This window comes from Pleurodeles waltl, chromosome 6 (assembly GCF_031143425.1).
Source record: "Pleurodeles waltl isolate 20211129_DDA chromosome 6, aPleWal1.hap1.20221129, whole genome shotgun sequence".
Lineage (NCBI taxonomy): Eukaryota > Metazoa > Chordata > Amphibia > Caudata > Salamandridae > Pleurodeles > Pleurodeles waltl.
Genome location: NC_090445.1, coordinates 617752056 through 617764170, shown reverse-complemented (window position 1 = coordinate 617764170; position 12115 = coordinate 617752056). Strand labels below are relative to the sequence as shown.

General features: G+C 40.9%; 1 protein-coding gene across 5 annotated transcripts in view; it reads left to right on the top strand.

Moving 5' to 3' along the window:
- Window positions 1-12115, top strand: part of LOC138300066 (receptor-type tyrosine-protein phosphatase V-like) — a 573371-nt gene that overhangs the window by 348802 nt on the left and 212454 nt on the right. For all 5 annotated transcript variants that reach the window (XM_069238934.1, XM_069238932.1, XM_069238933.1 and 2 more), the window contains one exon: window positions 2750-3019. In XM_069238934.1, the coding sequence (XP_069095035.1) occupies window positions 2750-3019 (270 nt within the window). The remainder of the gene's footprint in view (window positions 1-2749; window positions 3020-12115) is intronic.

Here is a 12115-nt window from a genome sequence, read left to right as displayed (position 1 = left end):
GCTAAAAACTCTGCTTATGAGCAATCCAACAGGAGGTTGGTTTCCAAATATTTACAAGTTGTTCAGCTATAATATTTCCAGATGTTTTTAATGATGGCAGGAGGTAATGTGATTAGCTAATCATTAGCAAAATCTCTGGGATCAAGATTAACATTTTTTGTAAAATATTTCACAAGCCTAAACGTAAACAATTTAGGTACAGTGCTAGAAGTCAAAGAAAGATCCATTAGGTTGTTGATAGAATTAAACCCCTCAGGAATATCTGTGTGTGAAATCTTTATAAAGAGCACATCAAGAGGAGATCCCGACCTACAGCATTTAATCAAGGCATACAACTGTTCAGGACATGGTGAGGTGGAAGTGGAGGTGGGAGGAGTGACTAAGCCACAAACTTTCTTTGACATCTTAAACAGGATAAGATACATTTTTATAACCATTCATGGAGGGAGGTGGCAATTGAGGAGCGGATAGTTTTCAACTTCTGGTCAAAGAAAACTGCAATTCAATCTCATTAGGCTTGGGTAGGACCTGGATATCAATTCATTGATGAATTCAAAAGCCTATTTCTGTAAGTTGGGAGCATTGAGAATGTGTTTGAATATAACATGATTGAGCTACATTACTAGATTTTGTTGTTAGAAAGAAGCAGTTGTTTAGCTGCACTTTTATGTTCCAGCTTGCATTTGTAATGTCATTTTCTTTTGACTTGTCTAATCTTCAATTTTATCATTGATAAACCTTGGAGTATTGTTTTTTTGCTATATAACATTGGTCAAAAGGTGGAGGCAACACACTCTTCTATTTTAGAGGCCCAGTGAAATAGGCCCATTGCCATAGCTAGAGGAAGAGCACAGCATAATGAAAGGGGATGGAAAACGCTGTGTTAAGAGCCTGAACATCAAGTTCAGACCAGGGCCTTAAAGGGGTAGGTCTACTATGCACAAATGAACAGGAATCTTTGTGGATGTTTTTCAGTTGGTCAATAACGAGGGAGTGGTCAGTCCACAGCAGGAGACCAATTACTAAGAAATGGGTGAAATTAGGAAAGGTGCACACCACAAATAATGTATGTCCTGCATTATGTATACTGGACCTAATATGTTGTATGTGTTCTCATTTATGAGATACGTGACAAATTCTGAGGTATGAGGATTCTCATGACTGTCCAAATGAATAGTGAAATTCCCCATCACAATAACGGTGCTATAAGCGGAGTTAAAAGTAGTAAGAACATCAAGAAATTCATGCAAAAATGTGGTAGGGAAAAAGTGCAACTTTGATTAGGTTAACTGCTAGATAAATAGTAAGTATATGTGAGGTGGCAATATTAATAGCTTGAAAGGAGGACACTTCAAATATGTATTTAAACAGAAAAACAACACCAACACCCTTTTTATCCCAGCAGAGGTCATTCCTGATAACCTCATAACCAGGTGGGTGGTAAGCCATCAAACTCCGCTTAAGCCAGGATTCTGAAATAGCTAATATGTCTGTGTCTGAACTTCATAATGTATTTCAGGAGAGAGTCTGTCTCATCTGGTGATTTAAAAAGTCAGATGTTTTATTCTCTTATCTTATCATGTATACGTTGCACAGTTTACCCTTGTTAGGGTACAGCAGTGCACTGATACATTTGTTTACAGCTTGTTAGTCCACAGAATTAATATCTAAGTTGAGGAGATCATAGTAAATTCAAAGATTGATACTATATCATGTGGCCTCTCTGTTCCGGTTGTCCTGTATTGACAAATGTCAGAAATATGTCATGTTCAGGATACCCATAGGGTGTAAAATAAATGGTGTGCACTAGCTACATCCTGACCTAACTGGGTTTAGTGTGCCCAGATGTGAACTAGCGTTCTCTAATGAAACTAAGCTTGAACCTGTGGAAACATAATTCAAATGCAATGCTGTCATGTACATTGTGTTTGTCTTTACTACACTTATATGGATGCATACAATTTACATTGTTGTCACATATTTTGGGAATTACTTCAAAACATCACTGAATCCTGTAACAGATATCCATGTATTTATTTACATTTTCTATTCATATAATTGGTAATATCTGGATTCAATTGATTAATGCAGTTTTATGTTGTAGAACAGTCCATCTCAGTACATATTCCACTGACTGAAATATACATCAGTATCACTCTTTCAAGTACAGGATCTTTATGTAGTGAATGTTAAACTTATAATTAATGCACTGGGCTATCCTTTCAATCTGCAATGACAACAAGATACATTGAGTCACTGAGTGAGAATTAGCATTTCAGGACTGATTAACCATTTCAATCATGTGGGTAGTTCTATGTGTTATCCACTGCAGCTTGTGCAGTTTTTGTTGGGTCTGAAATATCCATATAAGCCCATAATAAATTACTTAAGGATAAGCAGAGCACACAATCTTTAGACACATTTTATACACTGTGAAATCAAAAACTTCAGCATTATGTCATTATTGCATCAAGGTAATACTTCTCCTGGGAGGCTTAGATTTTGAGCTAGAAATTGTATGTATAGGTTTCTTCTCTGTTGTTTGTCTGTTTTATCTTGGTCTGGTCTATGCACTGCCCTCTAACGTACTATGTCATATAGAACCATAGAACTGCAACCAGACTGTGTTGCTACATTTCAGACATGTCTCAGCATGTGTTGTATTTGAATATGTGTTTGTTCCTTCCATTTATTATTTACACCACCTGATACTTGTTTGTATGTTGTCTCTCATCCCTTGTCTCCCAAGATCCTCTACATCCAACTCAGCTAAAGGTGGAGAATGATGACAGCCCTTCCTCACTCTGCGTAAACTGGACTACGGTTGATGGAGGTGGAGAGTTCTGGCTTCTGCTGTACACCGACCACTCTCAGTTTCCTGTCCAGAATGTATCACTGGAGCCAGGGGTCACAGATTTCACCATGGATGGCTTGCACCCTGGGACCAGATACTACCTTCAGGTTGTATCGCAAGCAGGACCATATCGCACAGCTTCACCCAGAGTAACTGGATACACATGTGAGTTTAGACAATTACTCTTGAATGCCTCTGTTTTTGATTCCCAGCATTCTGTCCATTCCCAACAGATCATTTGGAAATCCTCAAAGGGGGTATGTGTTATACAGAAAAATGTGTTGCTCAGTTTGTAACATATTGTCTCATTTGCATGATATACTTTTCCCACAATTCTTGTCGTTGAAGTTTTCTTCTGCTTGTTTGGTTTTCTACTAGGGAAAGAGAAGCACATACTGCCTTCCCAACCACTAAGAAAGATGTTTCACAGGACTTCCATACAAAGCATATTTGAGCCAAACAAGAAAATCTTACCCATATTTCTTCAAATCACAAAATCTTGTTTTTTTTAAACAACCAGATGAAAGCTTGCAAAACAAAATCATTTTTTTGTGTTTTTATTTATTTTTGTCCAATTTATAACCAGTGTTGGAAATGGTAAACATCCCTTGCACAGGCAAAATAATAGCAGAACAATGCGTTATATATTGGTATGGTTTCATCAAGTAATTTTTTTTCTCTCTAAAAAATAAACACTAAAATTCGCATCATCAGCTTAAAAAAAGTTCATAACTTGTGCTGAACCCTCCGAAAGAGCAGCTCAGAAGAATCTTGCTGCAGCTTCCCTGAGGAGAAAGTAAGTTGTAAAAAAATGAAACAAGCATTTGCAATGCAATAGGCCTTGCATTTGCGAGAATTAGAGCTATTGACGTTGTAAACGCATAATTGGACTTTTCTTGCCACATAAATTGGTCAACCCTGACTTATAATTTAACTGCGTACACACACAGGCATATGCCAGTCTGCATAAAAAAAGTATATATATAGCGACCACACAAGTCCACCTTCAAAGACAAATGTTGCATTGTAAAGCACTCCAATACTTCCGATCGAGTTTTCTCTATGTACACGCATTTAAGAAGTAAATCAATAAAATACAGATCTCTTAACATAAAAAAATACTATTTTTTGTCTAAAACAAGAAGCAGATACACCAACGCTCACCTCGAAACCAATTGGCTAAATCTCAAGTAATCTACAATGAATGTTGTTTCCGAAACACAAGAACGTCATCACTCCACTCCTTCCACGCACTGGTCAAGAAAGTCAAGGGGAAAAAAATATATATAAAATAAAAGGAAAACAAACGGAACAGTGATGCCAGAAACTAACAAAAAAAAGTAGTTGCAACAGGGCATAATAAGAGCAATTACACAAGGAATTTAACTGCCCGGAGAACAATAATCCCTAATCTCTACGGTCCGTTTTAATGTGTGCTGTCATGTTTTCAAATCAACCTATTGTGTTTTGTAGCCATGAAAAATCATTGAAACAAACCAGAAGTACACTGGTATAGCAGGTCTTCCCAACTATATCCAACTCTGAGTCCATGGTGGCGTTAAAAAAAAAAAAAAAAAGTGAGGTAAAGGAAAGAAACACAGACACACATATGCGGGGAAGAGCTTTGTATTACAGACCCCGTTCAAAGGGAACACGAAATTCACGTATCTGGCCCATAGAAGGTTAGTTTTCCCACCAAGCGTGTGTGCCATTAATCCATGAAAGGACTGCAGGAATAAAACTCAGTGCATGAAAGAGAACATGTTTGGAAAACGCATAACTGTTTTTGAGAGGGGAAGGGGACAGCACACTGCTGCTACAGCTCAGACCCAAAGGAAGAAGGAAGGGAGCAAGATTTGAACACAAGCATTGTGTTTACACATGCACACATACCACTCCCCTTGAAAAGAGGTTATGTATACAGCGACCACACAAGCCCACCTCCAAAGACAAATGTTGCATTGTAAAGGGCTCCAAAACCTTCCATTGAGTTTTAGCTTACAAAACTTCAAAGCGCCATGGCTGCTAAGGAGCATGAAGGGGAGATACAAAAGAAAAAATTAGTTCACCCTACCAAAAGTATATTGCCGATCGAGCCATAATCCATGTAACAGGGTCAGTCTGCAAAGTGTAACAAAAGAGCCTCAAGGCGGGACAAACATAAAGCATTTACTAATGATATCAAGGGATTGTTGAAAGGAACGCCCCAAAATGAATGAAAGTGATGGGATGAGATGGACATAGGTAAAGCCCACAGAATAGATTACAACAGGTCGAAAAGCAGCGCTGCTATGATCCACTTAAAAACGTAACCTTAATTATTATTTGAAACTTTCCCACATGATTTGATAGGAACTGCAGTCATACAAGACTGATAGCAAAAAGTCAGATATTTTTATTCATTAGTTTTGTACATTGGCATTGAGGAACAGGTCCAGGCAGGGCCGGTTTTAGGGCAGTGTGATCGGTGCGGCCGCACCGGGTGCTGAACTGGAATGGGGGCGCTGTGTTTAGCAATAATTTAGGAAACTTGCAATCTAAAAGCACCTACTGAAAAGTTCCTTGTGAGCCCAGCCTTCAGGAAACAAAATGTCAAAATACCTCTCGTGTTTAACGTCCCTGCTAGAGAGAGATCAGAGTTCTGTCTAGGGGCAGCTTTGACTCGCCTTTCAAGTAGCGCAGGAGGTTAATGTACCTGCTGCAAAGAACAGAACTATATTTTATGTGGCTAGCTAAGTGGATTAGTAAAGCCAGCTTTGCCACCGCTTTAAAACAAATGAGTGTATGTGAAAGGGGGCTATGGCAGTGGCATAACAAAACTGAAGGGGCCCCTGCAAAGTATTTGTAGGTGACTGCCTCTTCCCTGGACCCAATCAGGGGCCTGCCGCCCCTGCAATGTGTACTGTGAGGGCGCTGACCCCAACCCCTCCCCCCCTACCGCGGGGGCCTTTGTTAGGCCACTGGGGAGATAAGGGGCACGTTTGCCCGGTGGTATTGAGTGAATCCGAGGAGGTGGTCATATGGTGGGGGCGCCAAAAAAGACTGTCGCACAGGGCGCTACCAGGCTAAAGTCGGCCCTAGGTCCAGGCAGTATGTTCTTTGATTCTTTGTTTGTTTAATTTCCACACAGAAGTTAATCAAAGTGGACACAGACCTGCGAGTGAAACACGCCTGATGACGTCTCTGTTCCAGCCGTGCAATCGCTCCTCCATTTTACCATTTTAAAAAGAAATATCCTGTCTGCAGCCTGTTCACTCCATGTGACTGTAATGGTCTGGAATTCCGCCTGCAGTTTGTAAAACATGTTTTGAAATCCCTGTGAAATAGTATCCAGACATTTTCATAGTTTTTTTTAAATAACAGGCTGCAGACGCCCAGTTGCTTTACATCATACAATGAGGAGGAATGTAACGTTGGCTGCTTGTTTTACGGCTTGTTTTTAACCAGAAAGGCTTTCTCCGAGTGAAGAAAGCCTGTGTACAAGGAGTCGATTTTTTTTAGAAACAGGTTTGAGCCTTGTAGATATTAAAAGCGTTCGCGCAAGAGACAAAATGTGCATCTTAATGTATCTTTATTTCACTCACAGCATTTGTGTAGAGCGGACCTAGTCGTGGAGACAGGTTTTATTTGAAGAAAAGAGCATGTTTCCATGCCCTTCCTACCTCGGCTATCTTAGTGACAGGGCGAAGGGCGGCCGCTGGGCTCTCTCTGGCTACTGGAGATGGTTAGCTTGCTGACATGCCTTTCTAGATGTTGCACAAAGCCAAAGAAAACATTTTTCCACAAGCCCTTTCGAGGTGAAGTAGCATCTCTCGACTAGTAATCTAAAAGCGGGATTAACAAAAAAAACAAGTGCGCCACACGACATAGACGGATGTTAACCCACGGAGCCCTTACAAACAGTGGACCGCGCTACTACGCGCCTAAAATAACACGTGGTTACCATCCACTAAGCACAATTTTAATTGGTTAAACGCGGCCCGTGTTTTCCTTGGATTCATCCTGCTTCTTGTGGCCCCTGTGCCAAGATTTATAAATGAATTAAACCTCTACTCTACAGATTAAATAAAATGAAACAAGGATTGTCCGCCAGCAGTCCCTTTGGAGAGGCTCAAGCGGTTTGTGTCAGTCCTGGACTGGAAACAGGAAGCCCAAGACACAGAAAAGAGCTCTCCTCATCCGACTAGGCAGATCAAGAGTCATTACCGGGGAAACAGAGCTCAGGGAAGGCGTTAAGCCAAGAACAGCTCTGCTTCTTCTGGGATGTTCCACAGTGAAACAGGAGGAAATGAAGAGCACTGACAAAGCCGGTACTCCTGGCTTTGGCACTGAAAAGATTGCTTATATTGGGCACCAAGAGGTGTTTGTACTTTCTTCGTGGAAGAGTATATTTGTGCAAGGCCATTGTTTACAGAGGATCAAGGTTTCCAGTGGCACAAAGTACAACAGCACACGAGACATAGTCCCTAGAACTATAATGTTTTCAGAGATAACTACAGCATTCATAGTGTATGAGCAAAGGCCTCTCTGCGGACCTAGAGAAGTCTTGAAGAAGTCAGGAGTCTTCTGTTTATTTAGCTCTGAACTGCAATATACACAATTGCTTTATTGCAAAGTGTGTGACAAAGCAGTTCTCGGTAATTGCTTGAAAAACTTAAAAGAATGCAACTATGAGTCTAAAACAGCCATACAGCGGCTGTCTGTTCTTTATTTATTGCAGCACATTTTAATCCCAGCAGTTGTTGGGAGTATGAATATTTCTTATTTTGCTTTCAAAGTTTGCATGCGGGAGAATACGCATTCTTCTGGTATTATATGTATCAGGATGACACATCCCGTTGCTAGACGAATGTAGCTGGGAGACAGCTGGCATAGTCATAGTACTCCTTTTCTACGAGGTATTGGTATCAGAGAGTTAAAGCTCTGTTTAGCAGCACCTGCAGATTGGTGGGATCACCTTTCAGAGACTGAGGTGTCTCACTAAGGATTATGTAAACTGAGTCGTCTAATGATTCTTCTGACATTCCTGAAACCTGAACTCTGAAGAAGCTACCTCTAAGAATTCATTCAATAAACTGTTGCCACCTGTGTTTTCAGGAATCTCTGCTTTGCTTTCTGATTGGCTTCTAGTGTAGAAAATGTTATGTTACCACAGGTGAAATTCTTTAGAGATCCTGTCAGGGAAACATTCACAGAGAGGACCATACATGCACATTCCAGGACGCAGACCCATATTCATGAGAGAGTAAAGGTTGTGTGTCTTTCACTCCGAGAGGGAATTGGGCAGTACACTCTTCCACGATATTGACAACTAACTGTATGCAATCCTCGCTGTTCCTTGGGTGAGAGGGTGTCCAATGTGTTTTGTTTCAGGTGCTCTCTATGGCACCTCCAAGAGTGCATTACTGTTAGTTCAGAGTGCTTTGTTGTATTGTATTGCAGCATCATTATGGCACTTACTACTCCTGTGTTGGGCGCTGAAGCGCTTGCCTACAATGGTATTTGTAATTATGAACATTGATTTGAGATGAAGCATTTTTGGAGATTAGAATTGCTTTGTATTGAATACTGTATTTGGAAATATTCAAATTTAGTTAAGGGCTTATAGACTGTATAGCTAATTGGCCGATGAAATAAGTCCCACGTGACAATTGTGTGATATTGTTTGTAACCATCCCTGTCCCGTGAATGTACTGGGTGGTCCTTGTTGGATATACAGGATTTAGCACAGGTGATTGTCTGCAAGGACATAATCCACCTACAGAAGACAGTAGGTACTATGGACAAATATACTTTATTATATACTGATGAATATATTGCTATAAGTTTGGAAGGATCTTCATTATTAAGTGACACCCCTACTACAAGTTTTAATAAGAACAGAGCAGATACTGAAGAACTAGAAAGATTGAAAAAGAAAGCAATAAGAACAGAAGTGTATGCTAAATTACTGGCAGAATATTTCAAAGTTGATGTGATTTTTGTGGGCCTACTAGTAAAAAAGAATGCACCTGTAATTTTTACCCATAAGGAGAAATTCCTAAAAAAAATCACTTACATTGGTAACAACTGTTCCCGCCACTGGGTGGTGTTAGGAATTGATACGCGCCTTGAAGAACTCAACATTTTGAAATGTTAGATTACACAATTAGAGAATAACATCAAGAATAACACAGCTATTGAAAATACCAAGGCTGTCCTTGCCAATTTACAGAAAATGATTGAGGAATTTCCTTTATTGAATTAGGGAAGGAAATAGACAAAATTCATAAAGATAAGTCGAGGTTTACCATAGAACACATATATCCTTACTTAAGAGGAAACTTCTACAATTCCCCTGGACAACAACCTGTGTACAAACTGGTAACCTTTTCAGATTTGTCTGTTAACTCCGACGAACAGGAAACACCATGCCCAAGTACTTGAGATAATTCATATGCCCCTCCACAGATACAGCCAGACACCGGGGCATTTTTTAGGGCAAAGACCATACAGGTCAAGACCCAGAGGCAGGGCAGGGTCCGCAGCAGGGTTTTGCATGGCCCTAATTACCGACCAGGAGAAAGACAAACTATGAACCAGTTTTACAGTTAGTGAATACACCTGCGAAATCTAAATTTCCTATAATTAATATTTCGAGACATAGTCTTTCTATTCATGAGACTAATCTGTTAAAGAAAGGCATTGGGTTTTGCACTTATGGACAGTCCTGTATATTTTAAATCGAAGAGTGAATTGTATAGGTTTTTTTAGAATGATTATTGTTAGAAATGGGGTCCAATTATACTCAAACATTTCTTTAGGGACGGAACCAAATTGGATCTTCCTACCCTTCTCAGGAGTGCAGAAATCATAGCATTTGAAAATTTGGTTTTCAAACAGATAGAACATTTAGAAAAGAAGAAAATGTTAATTCCCTATAATATTACTAAAGATGAAAGAGGCACTTTGGGACAGTTAATGATAAACACTGACTTCACAAACCAGCAGATATGGTGGGGCCATTGTGATCCAGGCCACGGTTAGCTATAAGGCAGAAATCTGTAGACAATTACAAACATTTGAGCCATCATGAAAAATTTTGTTCAGATCCTCTTAAGAAAATTCAAGAGAAGATTAAATGCATTATTTTAGAAGCATTAATTGCTGGAACGATCACTGATAAAGAATTTGTGTATTTGAATAAATATCATTTTGGAACATCTGTAATTTACACATTGCCCAAGATTCATAGGAACACATCTACATTCCCTGGTAGCCCAATGGTATCACAGTGTGGTTCAGTTCTAGAGCCCCTATGTAGATCTGTTGACCAGTATATCAAACAGGAGGATCCTACTACCCAGGCCTATTTTAGGGACAGTATGAAATTCATTAATCTAATGATGGTCTAACATTCCTCTGAATAAACAGTTGGTTGGTAACTATGGATGTGGAATCGTTGTACACAAACATCCCCCAAGATGAGGCCTCCGAGGTAATCGATGGGTGTTTGAAACAGGCTGGGATAAAGGAGACAAGAGGTGACTTGGTTCTGACAATGCCTGAAATTGCCCTTTGAAAAAACGATTTTTTATTTGAAAAAGACTTCAATGTACAGAAGAATCGTGTATCAATGGGGACTTGTTTTGCTCCAGATGTGGTGAATCTCTTTGTCAATGAATTCAAAGAGAGAATTTTTTATGAACATTCAAATCCCTACTGCGCCCAGTTATATGAACTAAAGGCAATACATTGACAATGTTTTCTTCATATGGTAAGGAAGCAAATGTGAATTAAAAAACTTTGGTCGTCGGCTTAACAGTCAGAGCCAGGATCTACATTTCACTGTGCATTATAACAAACATGAGATAAATGTTCTCGATATACTAGTCAGATGTAGGGATGGCAAGTTGTTCACTACCCTGTATAGGAAGCCCAGTGAATCCAACTCTCTTAACGTTACAATAGTCACCATACCAGAGCTTTGAGGAATAACCTACTAAATGTGCAGTTGTTTCATATTCGAAGGAGCTGTACAAATAGAGAAGGCTACTTTCAGGAGGCCAATATATTAAAACAGAAGTTTTTGAGGAAGGGGTACCATAAGAAGATAACCACCAGGGAAAGAAAAGAGCATGGTTTTTCCCACTGGAGGAACTACCAACCCACAGAGTAAGGGAAGATGGGCAGACTAGAGTAGTGATGGTCAGCACCTCTTCCCCTATCAGTAATGATGTCAACAGAACTATTTTGAAGCAGTGGCCAATGCTAAGGGACACATGTGCAGAGCCCCCGCTCTTTGCATTTAAGAGGAACACAAACAGAAAGGTCTATTTGGTAAGATAATTGAGGGAAGACACTAGGAAAACAGACATTGGTACCCTATGGGAACTTCCAGCGGTTGTTGGGCAGTATAGATGTGGAAACTGCTCTATATGTGCATTCACAGGTGATACCAAGGAATGGAAAACTGATGAGAATGTTTTTGTGTTGAAATCGTGTAACTGTAACACACATGGGGGGGGTCATTATGAGTTTGGTGGACAGAAAAGGCCGTCTGCCAAACTCCTGCGGCCGTCTGCCAAACTCCTGCGGCCGTCTGCCAAACTCCTGCGGCCAGTGCATCCGCCTTCCCATGTGCCCCATTACGACTTCCCTGCTGGGTCAGCGGGTGGAAACGGTGTTTCTGCCCGCTGTCTCAGCGGGGCACAGCCTACAACATTGACGCTGGCTCATGATTGAGCTGATGCAATGCGTAGGGTGCAGGAGAACCCATTGCGCTGTCCACTGAATGCAGACAGTGAATAGCATGACAGGGCTGGCCATGGGGGGTCCCTGCACTGCCAATGCCAAGTGCATGGGCAGTGGAGGCCCCCTCCTGGAGCCCCCTACACCCTGTCTCCACCAGCCTTACCATGGCAGTGCTACCACCATGTAAATGCTGGTGGAGAGTGGGGTCGTAATCCCCAGGGTAGTGATGCTTGCAGCCCTTCTCTTGCGGATTCGGACCCCCAGCACCTCCAGTCGCTCCTGTGGAGATAAACTGGCAGTCAGACCGTGGCGCAACCGCCACAGTCGTAATGTGGCAGTCAGACTGCCGCTAAAGCAGTTGGACCACCGCTTTGGTGGCAGTCAGATCTTCACCACGACCCTGGCGGACTCAATGGCCCCCATTATGTAATTTATGTAATTCAATGTCCTCGCATGTTGGTCTATGTGGACAGACATCCCAGATGGTCAAGCAACATATTGTTCAACATAGAAGCCGAATAAAGTGTG